This window comes from Delphinus delphis, chromosome 1 (genome assembly GCF_949987515.2).
Source record: "Delphinus delphis chromosome 1, mDelDel1.2, whole genome shotgun sequence".
NCBI lineage: Eukaryota > Metazoa > Chordata > Mammalia > Artiodactyla > Delphinidae > Delphinus > Delphinus delphis.
Genome location: NC_082683.1, coordinates 107,979,632 through 107,998,929, shown reverse-complemented (window position 1 = coordinate 107,998,929; position 19,298 = coordinate 107,979,632). Strand labels below are relative to the sequence as shown.

The following is a 19,298-nucleotide window of genomic DNA, read 5'->3' as shown; positions in this document are numbered from 1 at the left end:
CTAAACTTACTACAAACCAACAGTAGTAACCAAGACCATGTATTACTGGCATAAGGATAGATTTATAGATCAATGGAATAGAATTAAGAATACAGAAATAAACTCTTTTATTTATGTTCAGTTAAGTTTCAGCAAGGGTGCCAAGACAATTTGACAGGGAAAGGAATAGTCTTTTCAACAAATGGCACTGGGACAACTGGATGACAACATGTAAAAGAATGAAGTTGGAGTGGTACCTCACACCATATATAAAAATTAATTCCAAATGGTTTAAAAAAACTAAATATAAGAGCTAAAACTATAAAACTCTTAAGAAAAAACATAGGGTCTTCCTGACCTTGTCTTAGACATGACACCACAAGTACAAGCAGCAACAAAATAAATTGGACTTCATCAAAATTTAGAACTTTTGTGCATTAACGTGTCTCAAGTGAGACACTTAAAGTGACTCAAGAGAGTCAAAAGACAACCCACGAAATAAGAGAAAATGTCTGTAAATCATATATCTGACTTTAAAAGTAATATCCGGAATATATAAAGAGCTACAACTCAAAAAACCCAATGCAAAAATGGGCAAAGGATTTGAACAGACTTTTCTCCAAAGATGGACAAATAGTCAATAAGCACGTGAAACTATGCTCATCACTAGCCTTTAGAGAAATGCAAATCAAAACCACGATGAGATATTACTTCACACCCATTATGGTGGCTATTACAAGAAAAGCAAACAATAGCAAGTGTGGGAAGGATGTGGAAAAATTGGAACTCTGGTACATTGCTGGTGGGAAGATAAAGTGGTGCAACTGTTGTGGTTTTGAAGCTTCCCCCCAAAGTTAAACATAGAATTACCTTTTTTTTTTTTTGCCATGCTGCTGGGCTTGTGGGATCCAATTCTCCAACGAGGGATCGAACCCCGGTCTTTGGCAGGAGAGCATGGAGTCCTAACCATTGGACCGCCAGGGAATTCCCTATAAAATTACAATATTGATCTAGCAATTTCACTCCTAGATATACATCCAAAAGAATTGAAAACATGGACTCAGACAGATACTTGTACACCAGTGTTCTTAGCAGCATAATTCACAATAGCCAAAAGGTAGAAACAAAGTGTTCATCACCAGATGAATGGATTAACAAAATGTGGTATATACACACAATGGAATATTATTCAGCCTTAAAAAGGAATGAAGTGTTGATACATACTACAACATGTAAGAACAGTGCAAACATAAGTGAAATAAGCCAAACACAAAAGGACAAATGATTCTACTTACATGAGGCATTTAAAATAGACTAATTCATAGAGACAGAAAGTAGAATAGACTAGAGGTATTACCAGGGGCTTCAGGGGGGGGCAAAATAGGGAGTTATTTCTTAAAGGGTGTAAATTTTCTGTTTGGAATGATGAACAATTTCTAAATGAGGGAGGTTATGAGTATGTGGGGTCGAGGAGTATATTGGAACTCTTTGTACTTTCAGCTCAATTTTGCTGTGAACCTAGAACTATTCTAAAAAATAAAGTCTATTTTTTTTTTAAAAAAAGTTCTGGAAATAGACTGTGGCAATAATTATACAATATTGTGAATGTACTTAATGCCACTTAATTGTATACTTAAAAATAGCTAAAATGGTAAATTTTATGTTATGTATTTTTTACTACAATAAAAAAAAGAACCAAAGAGAGAAGTTCTAGTAACTAGTTAAAGCTTTATTATCTAGCCATGTGATTTTGAATTAAACATTGCTGCATGTTTAATAACAACTGTTTTGTTGTTATTCCTGTCTTTTCCACTTCTCTTACAATCCATATTAGAAAATTCCGTCCCTCTGTCTTCAAAATATAATATGAATCTGGCCACGACTTTACATCCACCACAACCCACACCCTCCAGTTTAAGTCCCCGTCACTTCTCCCCTAGATTCTGTGGTAGGACTACTAACTTCCCTACTTCCACACTACACTTCCTCTACTGTAGGCACACTACAGTCTATTCTCTGGACAGCAAGCAGGTCATATCACTCCCCTGTGCAAAGCCCTTCCATCATACTTTCATTTATTTAACATGCTAGACTGTTCTGGGACAGTGACAAAAATCCATGACCTCATGGAGCTTATATTTTAGTGAATTTAGAATATAATACAAAATTCTTAAGCGACCTACAAGTATGATCTGGTTCCAGCTTACCTCTCTGACTTCATTTTAGCCCATGGCCCTGTGGAGAGCATTTCTCTAAACAAGATTAGAATTCTGTTGGAAAGGAAGTAAGGGGTGAATGGTTGTTAAAAAATGTTCATACCTACATTAAAAAGTGCTTACCAAAGTTCCCTCCCCAGTGAGACAACCCAGGGCCTTATCTGGTTACTGTGTTCAGCTCCAAGACCAGAATTTTTGGCTGATGTATATAGTCTTCCTCGTCAAGTTTGGATATGGCCCCTTGAGGCCTGGCAACCTAAAACTTAAGTTATCTATATCTAAGCTATCTTAAAAATGATGGAGAAGAAGAAATAGTATAACTACAGTGAAAGTCTAATTCTGGAAAGGGGAGAATGGATGAAAAAATAGTTCACAGTTATCGTTGATCCATAGCATACCTTATACCAACTAGGCAGGAATACGGAAGACTCCCTCCCTGGGGGTGGAGTGAGTTTTTTGGCCAGCCAATTGGGAACCTCCAAATTTGTTCTCTGTGGGAATCTTCCTTACTGCCACCATGGCCCCTGTTTTTTCCTGCTAGATAGATGGTCTTGCTTGTCCTTATTCTCCATGGCTATACCAGAGGTGGGCATGGAGTAAATGCCTTTTCTGGAGATGGACTACTCAACTTTAGCTGTGGTACAAGTTGGGAGCCTAGAAAGGCAATAGACTGTTAGGCTTAGGGATTCTTTGGCACTAGTTTCTGTGACAGCTCAGTAGCCTTTGGTTCAATTCCTTCTGCTAGTTCCCACAGCCAAAGATTTTTTTTCCTAGTCACTGTAGCCAGAAGGATACAAAGCTCTGATGGGCTAGCCTTGGGACCTACACGTACCACTGGAACTAGGGGAGAATGTTGCTTCTCTCTTAATCCCGTGAGTGTGTGTGGGGGCGAGTTCCCCATTTTAAAATCAGGATGCTATTGCCACAAGAAGAGGAAATGGAGGCTAGGTGGCAAATAATATACACTTAAAGACATGCTTTAGCTCAAGTGTTCTCCACCTCTATAGAGAAGACTGATATTCACATTTGCGACACATTTCCATGGATACACTCACAAAATAATGTCAGTCTCTGGTAGCTATCTATAAACCCCCCTATCCTCTCCCAGAAAGCATATTGAAGTGTACTTATATCAAAGTGATGTTATTACAGAGATAACCTTAATCTACTCTAATTTTTAAATGTGTCACTTGCAAATTTTGACACTTTATCATTACTAACAAATTTCTTGTGACTTACCTTGTGTTACCTTGTGACACAAGTGTGTCACAATTGTTATACATTTGTTGGGGGAAGGGTCTTATCTGTGGCACCCCAGTGTTTTGATCTCTTATCTGTGGCACCCCAGTGTTTTGATCTCTTAATAAAATTAACCTTCCTTCTTTGAGCACACATTGCCACGTGACAGAGAGAGGCACCCAGGATAATGGGGGATGTCTATTGGGATCAAATATCTCCAGAATAATGCACCAAGCAGATAATCTATACAGAAAGTATTAGAAATACCGTATGTTTTCAATTAAAACATTCCTATCTTTCCCAATGATTCAAGAATCCTATTTTCTTTCTTCAGAAAATATAAACTAGATAATTAATTAATTTTCTAGTCTCCTATACTCTATTAAGGGTGTTCTTCATCTCACATTTGTGTACTTCTTGGGCAAAAGGGTCAGTAACAAGCGAGCTATCTTAACTATAAAAATAATGTACGTTATTAAATTCCTAGCATAAAGTTAGTCACTTGGGTAAATTAACAGAGAGTAAAACTAACATCAGCCTCATCCTAAAATTCAGAGTCCTTTTCTTTAAGACCAAGTAAGATAGTTCCTCAAAGAAACTTGAAGCAGCTAACTTTCAGGGTCCATAAGCCTGAGAGATGGTGACTTTAAACCCTGGAGAAGGGGGATTTCCCTGGTGGTGCAGTGGTTAAGAATCTGCCTGCCAGTGCAAGGGACACAGGTTCAAGCCCTGGCCCAGGAAGATCCTACATGCTGCGGAGTAACTAAGCCCGTTAGCCACAACTACTGAGCCCACATGCCACAACTACTGAAGCCCACACACCTAGAGCCCATGTCCCAACAAGGGAAGCCACCGTAATGAGAAGCCCGCACACCGCAAGGAAAAGTAGCCCCTGCTCACCGTAACCAAAGAAAGCCCTAGCACAGCAATGAAGACCCAATGCAGCCAAAAATAAAAATAAATAATTAAATTAATTAATTAAAAAAAAAAACCTGGAGAAGGCACTAGGCTTCCTTATTTGGCTTTCATTTTCCTTTTTGATATCATTCAGGAAATGTTTCCTCATCTGTGATGGAAGGGAGGCAGCATTCTAGAGAAGATTAAGTACTATACTACTGCAGATTTCCTCTCTTTAAAAAAAAAAATCTCTAGTTAAATTTGCAACAGCAAGTTTGCCCCATTTCAAAGGAAACTAATGTGCAAAAATCCAATTTACAGGTTTAGAATGTTGCAGAATGAGTTTTAATTTTATGAAATGCACTAAGTGTACCTGAGGATAGACTATATAATGATGTGTTCCCCTAATGTTTTTAAATACTGTAGTATGATTGTTTACAGACTTTTATATACGAAGAGGAGAGCAAAAGAAGCAGAGAAACCTAAGGCTAAAAGCCTTAGAAGCCATGGCCGAATGGGTGATGAATCAGAAGTGAAGATAAAACATGTAGAAGATTATAATTAGAAAATTAATCCAATAAATATTTATTTGTTTTTGCCTAAACATGTATTAAACAGAATACAAAGATAAGTAAGACAGGATCCTGTATTCTCAAGTCAGCTGGTGAGATGAAACCATCTTATGTGATGCAAATAGAGAATAAGTTCAAAACTGCATGGTACAATTTGTTTCTTAAAAGTATATAGAATATATGGGCTTCCCTGGTGGTGCAGTGGTTGAGAGTCTGCCTGCCGATGCAGGGGACGCGGGTTCGTGCCCTGGTCCGGGAAGATCCCACATGCCGCGGAGCGGCTGGGCCCGTGAGCCATGGCCGCTGAGCCTGTGCGTCCGGAGCCTGTGCTCCGCAACAGGAGAGGCCACAACAGTGAGAGGCCCGCATACCTCAAAAAAAAAAAAGTATATAGAATATATGTGTATGTATAACTGAATCACTTTGCTGTACACCTGAAACTAACACAACACTGTAAATCAAATATACTCTAATATAAAATAAAAATTAAATTTTAAAAAAGTATATAGAAATGGAAGATGGTGAGGTAGTCAGAGAAGACTGGGAAAGGCGATACTTGAAGTAGAACTTGCAAAGTAGAGAGGCCAAGGAATAGAGAGAGTCATTTCAGAAAGACACGAATGACCGTGCAATGTGGGGGCCCATGAGACCAGCTTGACTACAACAGAGGGTGAAAGTTTAAAAAAATCTACTCTAAATTGAATTAAGTGCCTAAGGATGGGCCAGATTATGGGGAAATGCAGCAGGCAACAGAGAGCGTTTGTAGAAAATAGCTTGATTAAATGTGGTGTTTTTTATTTTATTTATTTATTTATTTATTTTTGGCTGCATTGGGTCTTCGTTGCTGTGCACTAGTTGCTGCAGGTGGGGTCTACTCTTTGTTGCGGTGTGCGGGCTTCTCATTGAGTGGCTTCTCTTTGTTGCAGACCATGGGCTCTAGGCGCGTGGGCTTCAGTAGTTGTGGCACATGGGCTCAGTAGTTGTGGCTTGCAGGCTCTAGAGCGCAGGCTCAGTAGTTGTGGCGTACAGGCTTAGTTGCTCTGAAGCATGTGGGATCTTCCCGGACCAGGGCTTGAACCTGTATCCTCTGAATTAGCAGGCGGATTCTTAACCACTGCACCACCAGCGAAGTCCCTAAAAATGTGTTTTAAGAGAACAATTTGGCAGTGATGTACAGAATGAGATTGCAAGGTAAGAAGACAAAAGACCTGTATGCAGAAAACTATAAGACACTGATGAAAGAAATTAAAGATGATACCAACAGGTGGAGAGATATACCATGTTCCTGGATTGGAAGAATCAACATTGTGAAAATGACTATACTACCAAAGCAATCTAAAGATTCAATGCAATCCCTGTCAAACTACCAATGGCACTTTTCACAGAACTAGAACAAAAATTTTTACAATTTGTATGGAAACACAAAAGACCCCGAATAGCCAAAGCAATCTTGAGAAAGAAAAACGGAGCTGGAGGAATCAGACTCCCTGACTTCAGACTATACTACAAAGCCACAGTAATCAAGACAATATGGTACTGGCACAAAAACAGAAATATAGATCAATGGAACAGGATAGAAAACCCAGAGATAAACCCACGCACATATGGTCACCTTATCTTTGAAAGGAGGCAAGAATATACAATGGAGAAAAGACAACCTCTTCAATAAGTGGTGCTGGGAAAACTGGACAGCTACATGTAGAAATTAGAACACTTCCTAACACCATACACAAAAATAAACTCAAAATGGATTAAAGACCTAAATGTAAGGCCAGACACTATAAAACTATTAGAGGAAAACATAGGTAGAACACTCTATGACATAAATCACAGCAAGATCCTTTTTGACCCACCTCCTAGAGAAATGGAAATAAAAACAAAAATAAACAAATGGGACCTAATGAAACTTCAAAGCTTTTGCACAGCAAAGGAAACCATAAACAAGATGAAAAAGCAACCCTCAGAATGGGAGAAAATATTTGCAAATGAAGCAACTGACAAAGGATTAATCTCCAAAATATACAAGCAGCTCATGGAGCTCAATATCAAAAAAAACAAACAACTCAATCAAAAAATTGGTGCAAGACCTAAGTAGACTTTTCTCCAAAGAAATATACGGATTGCCAACAAACACATGAAAAGATGCTCAACATCACTAATCATTAGAGAAATGCAAATCAAAACCACAATGACGTATCACCTCACACCAGTCAGAATGGCCATCATCAAAAAATCTACAAACAATAAATGCTGGAGAGGGTATGGAGAAAAGGGAACCTTCTTGCGCTGTTGGTGGGAATGTAAATTGATACAGCCACTATGGAGAACAGTATGGAGATTCCTTAAAGAACTAAAAATAGAACTACCATATGACCCAGCAATCCCACTACTGGGCATACACCCTGAGAAAACCATAATTCAAAAAGAGACATGTACCCCAGTGTTCATTGCAGCACTATTTACAATAGCCAGGACATGGTGCCAACCTAAATGTCCATCGACAGATGAATGGATATAGAAGATGTGGCACATATATACAATGGAATTTTACTCAGCCATAAGAAGAAATGAAATTGAGTTATTTGTAGTGAGGTGGATGGACCTAGAGTCTGTCATACAGAGTGAAGTAAGTCAGAAAGAGAAAAACAAATACCGTATGCTAACACATATATATGGAATCTAAAAAAAAAATGGTTCTGCTAAACCTAGGGGCAGGACAGGAATAAAGACGTAGATGTAGAGAATGGACTTGAGGACACGGGGAGGGGGAAGGGTAAGCTGGGATGAAGTGAGAGCGTGGCACGGACATATATACACTACCAAATGTAAAATAGATAGCTACTTGGAAGCAGCCGCAGAGCACCGGGAGATCAGCTCGGTGCTTTGTGACCACCTAGAGGGGTGGGAGGGAGACGCAAGAGGGAGGGGATATGGGGATATATGTATACATATAGCTGATTCACTTTGTTATACAGCAGAAGCTAACACAACATTGTAAAGTAATTATACTCCAATAAAGATGTTAAAAAAATTGTTTTCCATAATAAAAATCTTCTTAAAAAAAAAACTAGATGGGGGACTTCCCTGCTGGTCCAGTGGGTAAGACTCCATGCTCCCAATGCAGGGGACCTGGGTTTAATCCTTGGTCAGGGAACTAGATCCCACATGCATGCCACAACTTAGTTCGCATGTTGCAACTAAGAGTCCGCATGCCTCAACTAAGAGTCCACATGCCGCAATGAAGATCCCGCGCGCCGCAACTAAGACCCAGTGCAGCCAAAATAAATAAATAAATAAATAAAAATCTTTTAAAAAAATAAATGAATAAATAAAAATTTAAAAAGCTAGATGGCTACAAACATGAAAATGTCTGCTACAGGTAAGAATATTCAACATTGTAATGGTACTGAGTCTCCACAAATTTATCTATATGTATGTGTATTAAACTTTATTTATAATACATATAGTAATTTAATATAAATATATCAATTTAAATAAAAACTCAGAATTTTTCAGGAAGCTTGATAAACTGATTTTTAAAACTCATGGAAAAGTTAACAGGCACAAAATGTTAAGACAACTTTGAAAAAGAAGAACAAACATAGGAGTGGCAGGGGTAACTTACCCTATTAGACATCGAGACATATTCAAAGCTATTTTAATTAAAACTGTATTGAAGGGACAATAGATTAAAAAAACAGATCGGTGGGCTCAGAAACTGACCCATGTATAAATGGGAATTCTCACCTGGGTGAGAATTAGACAACAGTAGATCATGGATGAGTTGTGTTAAAAAGAATAAGGTGGATTTTCCTAGGAAATCATGGAGGAAGCTGGGATTTCAGGAACTTAATCCTAATCTCTTCATAGCTAAAGTTTTCCATCTGAAAATTGTTGTTTCTAGGTAAAGTGAATAATCAAAATGATGAAAAATTAAAGGGTAAACATGTACTGGTGTTATTTTGCTGAGCTTTTTCTACTGATCTCCTCTACTGGGGGCTCTTTTTGATGGTTTACTGCACCTGCTTTATCTCCAAAACTGCAGCAAGAGAGCCAGATGTAGCAAATCTAGTTAGATTTTAAATGAAACTGAAATGAAAGTTCACTTCCTCATTGTGGATACCTCATGTGACAAGTTCCAATTTCTTTTTAAAGTCACTTTAACTGAAGTCTCTTGCTGCCTTTGAAATCTTTGGAGAGAGCCCACCATCAAGCATTCTTAGTATGGGAGCACCTGCTGGTTCTATCATGTACGTACTGTCTGTTCTTTTTCTCCTACTTGGTCCTTAAATCCTTCATTTGTGTTTTTAGCTTACTCTGCCTGCCAGGTTTTACATCGTTTGTTACAGGAAGTAAACTACAAAAATCATTGTTGCTCAATTTGCCTCTTCTTTTTTTGACTAAAAAGAGTCTATTTTTGAAAAGTTAATGTCTGCTTAAACATCTAAAGCCTGAGGCGGACACATAGCTTTCTTTGGAATATAATTTGAAGAGTTACATGGTTAAAAATCCAGCTGTTTTGAATTTTAAAAAGTGGAAAAGAAAGTAGAATCCAGTTTGAGGGAGTTAGTCACTGAATTTCTGTTGAAGTCTCTTTGTATTAAATATACAAGTGGTGTTTTCAAAAGCAGTTAACCTCTTCTTTTGAAATAGATATTTTGATTTTTAGGGGAAAAGAAAGGTTAAAAGGTAAAAATGATCCAAGTATGGGAAAGCAATACACAGGAGTTGTCTTTTAACTATCTCTGAAGGTTGTGGATAGACCAGTTAAGAGGAGCTTGTGTATTCAAAAATTATGAAGATAAACTGATTTTTCAAAGGTATGCCTTCTTCTTAAGGATTTTTTTTTTTTTCTGGAAAGGAGGAAAGAGGATTTCCCTTGGTTAGATTTGTTGTCAAATCCTGTCAAGTCCCTGCTTCCTCATCTCCACATCCCCCCAAACTTAGATGTAAATTTGGCTTACCAGATATCAGGAAACTTTTTGAAAATCACTTTTAAAGTGCTACTAAGAATTGGAAGTGGTATTTCAGACAAAAATCTGCGTTACTCCCTGTCACTGTATAATCCAGAAAGTTTCCTGCATAATTCTGCTTTGTAATATTCTGTCCCCTTGACAGACTCTGCATTCCTACTTTTTGTTGTGAAAAAAATATGGTCACAATAGATGCAGCTAACAGCTACTCTTCCTATGTTACCTTTCCCTTAACAGAATGAAATGGCTGGTGTGGCTGCTCCTGCTGTGCTCCTCTGTGATGGCACAACAGCACAGAGATTCCACTCTGGATCATCACTGGGATCTCTGGAAGAAAACCTATGGGAAACAATACAAGGAACAGGTAGATGGGCTGCCACTTGAGCAATTTGCTTTTACTCAAGTACCCTACATATTGTGACAAGCAGTGTTTTCAATAAATGTTACACACCCCTCTCTTGCCAGATTCTGTTCTTGGTACTAGAGATACAACAGGAAACAAAATAAAGTTCCTATTGTTTTTTTTAAAAAGTAAATTTATTTCTTTTTGGCTGCGTTGGGGCTTTGTTGCTGTGCACGGGCTTTCTCTAGTTGTGGTGAGTGGGGGCTACTCTTTGTTGCGTTGCGTGGGCTTCTCATTGCGGTGGCTTCTCTTGTTGCAGAGCACGGCTTCTAGGTGCGCAGGCTTCAGTAGTTGTGGCATGTGGGGTCAGTAGTTGTGCCTCACAGGCTCTAGAGCTCAGGCTCAGTAGTTGTGGCGCACAGGCTTAGTTGCTCCGCAGCATGTGGGATTTCTCTGGACCAGTGCTCGAACCCGTGACCCCTGCATTGGCAGGCAGATTCTTAACCACTGCGCCACCAGGGAAGTCCCAAAGTTCCTGTTTTTATGGAGCTTATATCCTAAAAGGAGAGACAGGAAAGAAGTAGAGAAAAATAAAGCAAGGCATGGGGGAGTTGGAAGGGTCCTGTGTGATGGCTGTGAGGGGTTGGGAGTGATTATTTTATACATATGATAGAATGGTCAGGGAAGGCTTCACATATAAGGTGACATTTGAGCAGAGAATGGATAGAAGCCAGGGAGCAAGCAAAGTAGAAAACTGGAGTGAGAGTCCCAGGCCAAGAGGGAAGGAGTGCATGTCTGAGGAGCAAAAAAGGCCTCTTTCAGTCCCTGGCATAGAGAAGCACTGGCAGATATTATTTCTTGACTCTCACTTCCCAGTTTTTACTTTTATTTTTATTTCAAAACATACTTCTTGATTGATTTTAAGATTTTAACCCTGGTGCTTCAAATAACTAAGTCCTATAACTGTATAATATTTCTGAGTTTGTAAGCAAGGATTATATATTTACTTATTTGATGTATGGTTTTTGTATAAAAATGGTCTGAGTTGTTTTCTTAGTACTGGTGAATTTCACCCTCACCCACTCCCCTTTAGGACCAGACCTCTAATTTCAGCGTTGACTAGAGTTAGATGTGCAGTTAGCACTACTATTTGGTTAAATGAATATTATCTCACTTTTTAATGATCCTAGTCCATCAGGAGGAATGAAAATGACTTTTGATTAGTATCCTACCATTAAAATGTATCTCAAAGTTCTCTTCTTTTTTTTCTTTCCTATACTTCATTAGATTTATTTTTTCTTTATTTCATTTTTTCCCTCTAGTGGTTTGGAAGTATATCTGTACATGTCCATTACTGGGGTAACAGTAAAATCTTGCTCCAAGACAGAGTGACTGCATCCAGACTTACTACCTAGAGCCAGGGCCTAGGCCTGGGTTCTAATACTCAATGAAATGAGGCAGAAAAGAGTTATTGCTGACTGCTCATTGGGCTACGGCTTGTCATAAACTCCGGCCTTGGGGGTGGAGGTGAGGGTCGGCGATTCTAGGAGGCACCATGTACATTGCATTCTATGTAAATGAAGCTCCTGGAGGGCAACAAAATCAACAGTCTGAATATGAATTCACTCTGGATAAAATTAGGATAATAGGACCAAAATTATTTTTAAAACTATGTATAATGGAATAACATCTGCATGAATGAACAAGAAATTGTGAAATGTATTAGAAATCCAATTAGAAATCTCAGAAATGAAAAAAATATAGTCATTGAAATAAGAACTCAATTAAAGGGATAAACTCCAGACTGGAAAGAGCTGGATAGAATCAGCAATCTGAAAGATAGTACTGAGGCATTCATCAAGAAGGCAGCACACAAAAATAAAAACGAAAAACTATGAAAATGTAGGTAAAGAGATGAAAGAGAGTTTGTGGCTCCATCTGATGGAATGGTAGAGAAGCAATATTTGCAGAGATACTGGTTGAGAATTTTCCAGATATGAAAAAACATTTTCCTGAGTCCTCCAGTCAAAAGTGCTTTCTGGGCATCCCTGGTGGCACAGTGGTTGAGAGTCCGCCTGCCGATGCAGGGGACACGGGTTCGTGCCCTGGGCTGGGAAGATCCGACATGCCGCGGAGCAGCTGGGCCCGTGAGCCATGGCCGCTGAGCCTGCGTGTCCGGAGCCTGTGCTCCGCAAGGCCGCAACAGTGAGAGGCTCGCGTACTGCAAAAAAAAAAAAAAAAAGAGCTAGGAATTTATAATCAGCTAAACTATTTTTCAAGAGTGAGGGTAAAAGAGAAAATATATATATTTATTTTTATTTTTTTTGCAGTACGCGGGCCTCTCACTGTTGTGGCCTCTCCCGTTGCAGAGCACAGGCTCTGGACGCGCAGGCTCAGCAGCCATGGCTCACGGGCCCAGCCGCTCCGCGGCATGTGGGATCTTCCCGGACCGGGGCGCGAACCCGTGTCCCCTGCATCGACAGCCGGACTCTCAACCACTGTGCCACCAGGGAAGCCCAAGAAAATGTTTTTAAAAAACCTATAATCATTAAGTGAGTTTACCACTTACAAAGGATATACTTCAACAAACTGCAACTTCTAAAAAAAACTTTTTAGCAAATTGAGGAAGTTCATTGTGTATATCTAAAATGATATTAATCGCCATCAGAGCAATTAAGAGGAAGAGTTAAGATTACTGTGCAATTTTACCAGTTATATTGGATATATTCATTTATTTGTATGCTCCCAAACAGATCCACACTTAATAGAATGCTTCATAATATGTTTATTTTCATTATTGAACACATTTTTGAAGAATTCAGTATAACTATGTTCTTCTTCGTTATATTTTAGAATGAGGAAGTAGCACGGCGTCTCATCTGGGAAAAGAATCTAAAAACTGTGATGCTTCACAATCTAGAGCATTCAATGGGAATGCATTCATATGATCTGGGCATGAACCACCTGGGAGACATGGTAGGTAAATTATAAATAATCCTATTTTCATCTCTGGATAAACAGGATTTCTGTCTCCCCAAAGGCAATTTGAAGGCAAACAACAAAGGAGTGTTTTCTGTATGTGTATAAAATTAGAAAACAGAATTTAAGGACATAAGAATTTGTACAGATTGCTTCTTTGGTCCTACTGTGATCACTTTCCTTAACAAATCCCTTCTTTAAAGGAGTATTTTTAACTCGCAGACCACTGTTACTTTTATTTTTAGTAATTCTAGAAAGCATTGCCTAAAGGCTACTCAAAATATTTTAGAATAAGTTAACATAGTTATGTAAGTCTAAATTTATAATTTAATATGGTCCACTTGCTTTCTTAATGGGGGAGTGTGGGTATTTAATATCACAAATCATCTCCCATTAGTTATTAGATTCTGTTCTACCCTACAAAACTTTTTCACTGTGGCCAAAATTAAGAATCATAGTACCCCTTGGAAAGGAACACCCTAAGTAGATTAAATGCAGGAATCTCTTTTATAATTCTTTCTCACAAGGAAAACCAGTTTAGTCCACTTTTTAGACAATGCTTTTATAAAATTCTGCCTTGCTTTGAACCAAAAATCTGCCTCTCTGTAACCTAGTTTTTATCATTTTCTTCTTCTCCTTCCCAATGCCTAACTGTGATGCTAATGGCAAAGTGTAAGACTAAAGAGACCCAGATAATTCACCTACCAGATAGTTACCTATGTTAGTCACAGCTACCACTTGTTTCTCTCAGTTGTTAAATATATTCACAGTTACAGTTATCAGGATATTGAAAAGAAGGGTATAAGTGAAAGGAGCTATGTATATATCTTTGTAGACCAGTGAAGAAGTGATATCTTTGATGAGTTCCCTGAGAGTTCCCAGCCAATGGCAGAGAAATGTCACTTTCAAGTCAAACCCTAATCAGAAATTGCCTGATTCTCTGGACTGGAGAGAGAAGGGGTGTGTTACTGAAGTGAAATACCAGGTGAGTATTGTCATCCCAGGCCTCTGTACCCCAGATAGAGATCTCTCTTCCTTAAATACTGAGTCTAGCTACATAATCTGGCAGTGAATCTCATAGTCCCTTAGGTTCCTTTCTAAGTATGTTTGCTATTCTTGTCTTCCCAACTACATTGTGAGCTCCTGAAGGGCCAGGACCACATATGATACTTTTTGTATTCCCCACAGTGCTGAGAACATCAAAGGTTAGAGCCATCAATATTAGACTAAGCAAAAAACTGTGAATTAAGCAAGTAGGTCTTTAAGACAGACCTTTAGCGTTCATGCTATCCATCAACTGCACTGGACCCTCCACCAAGCCGATTACTTGAGAAATAGTATCATGTGTGTGAGAGAATTTCAATCAGGAAGTTTATTCCTCCAACTCACTTATGAATTTCAGGGTTGAAGGAGAGGAAAAACTAGAGCTAAGGGTGGCCTGTAAATTGTAGTGGTCAAGTTAATTCATGACTAGGCTTATGTTGTTAGAATAAGAAATATGGACTTTATAAATTTGTTCCTATGTTTTTGTATTTCCTTTCATTTGCTTGTAAAAAAAAAAAAGAAAGAAAGCTACAAAATCCTAAATTAGTTAGGGATATCTAAGGATAAAACACATGTATCACCTTAGAGGTCAGGATAAGGGAAAAGAATCAGTGTCCTGAGCAGCTGCCCCAGCTTGTGACCAAAGAAGAATAGAAAAATTAAGAAGTGAATGATACTGCTAATCTCTTATTCTTTTCCACCTAGATATTTTTCTTTCAACTAGTTTTGGGTTTCTTACTGGAGCTTCCCTAAAACAAAAGTATAAGAAGACCCAATAAACTACATATCTAAGTGTTAACTGTAAATAATTTAATGAGATCCTTTCTCTGGGTGCTTGCATTTTAGGGGGTGATTTTGCTTTGACCAAAGGCAAATTGAATTTGCTTCCTTCCACTAGAGAGCAGAGTGGGATGAGGTGGAGAGAGAGAGAACAATTATGATGTGGCTTAGAACACTCTGCACCTTTTTAAACTAAAGCAACTTTGTGTTTTTCTGTTTGTTTATGCTTCCCTGTAAAATATCTTATGACCAAAAAAATTCTATAGCTAAAAATGTCTGAAAAATGCTAACCTTATGTTTCAGGCATTATTTGGCAGAAGGAAGAGTATTTTAGGTCAAGGGAATCATCCCAGTTCCTCTCAAAAATCACTTTACTATTAGCATTTATCTCCCTTACTATGGGAGGAAAATAGCTGGGATTTGGTACATGCTCAGTAAGTACTGTTTCTTAATATATTTGAATATGGCAATTATGCTCTGAGCTCAGCCATTCGTAAATATTTATTAAGGTTAGACCTTGCCCAGAGAACAATCAAGTATTTGGTCTTCATTGCCATGGCCTAAGGGAAGAGGAAACTGTAGTGGGGGGAGCTCTTCCTGGATCTGCTGAAAGTGCTGACATGTTGGGAGTTGCCCAGTTTGTGTTATGGAGGTCATCCTTACTGACTCTGTGATTGCCTTTGTGACTTTGTCTCTGTTTTAGGGCGCTTGTGGTGCTTGTTGGGCTTTCAGTGCTGTGGGAGCCCTGGAAGCACAAGTGAAGCTGAAAACAGGAAAGCTGGTGTCCCTGAGTGCACAGAACCTGGTGGATTGCTCAACTGAAAAATATGGGAATAAAGGTTGCAATGGTGGCTTCATGACAGAGGCTTTCCAATATATCATTGATAACAACGGCATCGATTCAGAAGCTTCCTATCCCTACAAAGCCATGGTGTGCCACAAACAAACTTTTTGTGCCGCCCCTTGACCTCATGCTATCCCTCCAACTCACTGTACTAAACTTATCACCAAGCCAATTGCTTGAGAAGCAGTGCTGCTTGGTGTGTGTGTGTGTGTGTGTGTGTGTGTGTGTGTATGAGAGAGAGAGAGAGAGAGAGAGAGAGACTGAACCTCCATCAAGAATTCCTAAATTCTCAAGAGTTCTCTTTCTTATGCAGCAGCCTACTTAATTTATCAGTGGCACAATGATTTTTAAACAAGCAAGCAGAGTTCATGATTAAAAATAGATTTTCAGGGACTTCCATGGTCTAGTGGTTGAGAATCCGCCTGCCGATGCAGGGGACACGGGTTCGTGCCCCGGTCCGGGAAGATCCCACATGCCGCGGAGCGGCTGGGCCCGTGAGCCATGGCCACAGAGCCCGCGCGTCCAGAGCCTGTGCTCCGCAACGGGAGAGGCCACAACAGTGAGAGGCCCGCGTACCCCCCAAAAAAAATTTTAAAAAAAAGATCTTAAAGCTCTAGTCTCGAGTCTTGATGTAGTATGCCCCTAACAATCCCCTTAGAGTCTGAGAGACATTACCCTGGCAAATTTGCACATATGAAGATGTATACAATTTAAAGCAATAGAACGGTTCTGTATTTCCTCTTTTATTGGTGAAACACAGAACTATTAGGGTTTGGAAGATTTTATGTTTCTTTCTTTAAAAGGAAGAAGGATCCTTAGACACTTGAGAAGACTAAATGAGGAAAGAAAGCATATTTGAAATCCAGACTTAGGATACTGTCGATTTATAAAGGAAGTTGAAGTATACTTCTTTATCTGATTTATCCTTTTCCCACAGGATGAAAAGTGCCAGTATGATGCAAAAAATCGAGCTGCCACATGTTCAAGGTATATTGAACTTCCCTTCGGCAGTGAAGATGCCTTAAAAGAAGCTGTGGCCATCAAAGGACCTGTGTCTGTTGCTGTAGATGCACGCCATTCTTCTTTCTTCCTCTACAGAAGTGGTAAAAATCCAGACATGTTATCCTCATGCTCTATACTGCCCTTGCACCATAAGAAAGAATATTCTTCTTCCCCATCACTATGTCTCTGGATGCTTAGATTAGGTTAAATGGAATCCTCCACCTCATATCATTTCATATACATATTTTTATACCCAGTTCTAATTAGTAAAGTAACAGTTGTCAAAATTTACTAAGAGTACAGGCCAGGTACTATGCTAAATTCTTTCTGTGCATTATCTCATTTAATCCTTACAATAGCCCTATTTTACAGATGAAAAAATTAAGTCTTAGGTTAACTTGCCTAAAGTCATACAGTCTGCAAGCGGTCAGTTGGAATTAGAAACCGTGCTGCCTGACTCCAGAGCCTGAGCTCCTAGCTGCTGTAGCCGCTGTGGAGTGTAGGTACAACACAGTAGTGTACAAGGAGGGCGCCCACTAAGGGTAGAGAATTGTATTAGACAAACTAGAAGGTTATCATCTTTTTTTTTTTTTTTAAACCTCACCTTAAAGATCATTTAATTTAGTAAAGGATGACAATGTATAGAACAAACAATTTAGGAATATATACATAGAAATACAACAATATAAGTTAAAAAATAATCAGGAAAAGGTGGCAGTTCATCAAAGAAGATTTCTGAGGGAGCTGTGATTAGACTGATGCCAAACTTGGCTAAACAAACAAACAGACAAACAAAGCAACAACAACAAAAAAACCCTGACAAATACAGCATTAATGGCAAAGAATCATGAACTCTAAATAGTTTAAATGTGAGAGTATATGTTCCTGACATATACCCAAAACAATCTAATAAAATAGCATTTTCAAATGTCCTTCATTGCCACACATCACTTACTCTTGTTCTCTACCCATATTTTATTCTCAGGTGTCTACTATGACCCCTTGTGTACTCAGACTGTGAATCATGGTGTACTGGTGATTGGATATGGTAACCTTAACGGGAAAGACTACTGGCTTGTGAAAAACAGGTACTCACACTTTAATGTATATTTAAGTAAAATCAGGAATTTGAGGGAACCTCAACCAATGCTTTGTGATTATGATGATCATCATCATGATACTGAAAATGGTGAATATTTATAGCTTCTTATAAAGTGACATTTTAAATTACTCAGAATTCTTCACTTCCTATTCTGCAGTCAGCTCTTGGTTTTCATGATTTATCTTCTACAATACTTCTCTGATCATTCCTTGTTGGTCTCCTTTATGAATACCCATTCCTCTGCTTAGCCCCCAGTTGTTGGTCTTTCCTCTAGGGCTCCATCCTCTGCCCATTACTCTTCTTATTCTACATCTTTCTTGGATACAATCATTCCATTCTTATGATTTCAGCTATAACTATATGCTGATGGCTTTCAAATCTCTAGCTCTAGCTCTGACCTCTGCCCTGAACTTCAGACTTATTTATCTGGACACTTGCACTTCCACGTATCTTAGTTTCTCCAAACTCAGCATGTCCAGGGAACCCAGTGCCCTCCCTACCATTTCGTTCCTTCTCAGAACTTCCCATCTCACTAAAAAGCAACACCACACAACATAGTTACCCAATTAGGTACTATGGATTTGTCTTAGATCCTCCAGATCCAATCAAGCAACAAGTCAAACTAATTTTACCTCATATCTGTCCTTGATTCTGCCCCCTCTCCATTTCTTCTATTATTGCTCTAGTTGAGACATCTCTTGCCTGGACTCTCCCTGTAGCCATCTAACTGGTCTCCTTTACTCTTTCTTTTTCTTTTTAATTAAAAAAATATTTCATTATTTTACACAATTTTTAAAGGTTACTTTCCATTTACAGTTATTACAAAATATTGGCTATATTCCCTGGCTTGTACAATACACCCTTGAGCCTATCTTACACCCAATACTTAGTACTGCCCACTCCCCCACCCTGCCACTGGTAACCACTACTTTGTTCTCTATATCTATGAGTCTGCTTCTTTTATGTTATACTCACTAGTTTATTGTATTTTTTAGATTCTACATATAAGCCATATCATACAGTATTTATTTTTCTGTCTGCCTTATTTCATTTAGCATAATGTCCTCCAAGTCCATCCACGTTGCTGCAAATGGCATAATTTTCATTCTTTTTTATGGCTGAGTGGTATTCCATTATATATATACCACATCTTCTTTATCCATTCATCTGTTGATGGACACTTATGTTGTTTCCATATCTTGGCTGTTATAAATAATGCTGCTATGAACATTCGGGTGCATGTATCTTTTTGAATTAGTGTTTTTGTTTTGGTTTTGGATATATACCCAGGTCTCCTTTACTCTTTGTTTGTTTTTTTTTTACGGTAC

The 19,298-nt window shown here is 38.7% G+C and overlaps 1 protein-coding gene and 1 long non-coding RNA gene across 2 annotated transcripts in view; one reads left to right on the top strand and one right to left on the bottom strand.

Annotated features, from left to right (window-relative positions):
- Positions 1-836: 836 nt before the first annotated feature.
- LOC132436552 (uncharacterized) overlaps positions 837-19,298 on the bottom strand; it is a 46,762-nt gene continuing 28,300 nt past the window's right edge. The window contains exon 4 of the long non-coding RNA XR_009521809.1: positions 837-968. This is a non-coding gene — a long non-coding RNA (uncharacterized lncRNA). The remainder of the gene's footprint in view (positions 969-19,298) is intronic.
- The window catches only part of CTSS (cathepsin S), a 29,409-nt gene continuing 18,622 nt past the window's right edge, over positions 8,512-19,298 (top strand). The window contains exons 1-7 of the mRNA XM_060029456.1: positions 8,512-9,153; positions 10,114-10,240; positions 13,073-13,195; positions 14,034-14,183; positions 15,726-15,953; positions 16,804-16,969; positions 17,854-17,956. Coding sequence (XP_059885439.1) covers positions 9,128-9,153; positions 10,114-10,240; positions 13,073-13,195; positions 14,034-14,183; positions 15,726-15,953; positions 16,804-16,969; positions 17,854-17,956 — 923 coding nt within the window. The 5' untranslated portion in view covers positions 8,512-9,127. The remainder of the gene's footprint in view (positions 9,154-10,113; positions 10,241-13,072; positions 13,196-14,033; positions 14,184-15,725; positions 15,954-16,803; positions 16,970-17,853; positions 17,957-19,298) is intronic.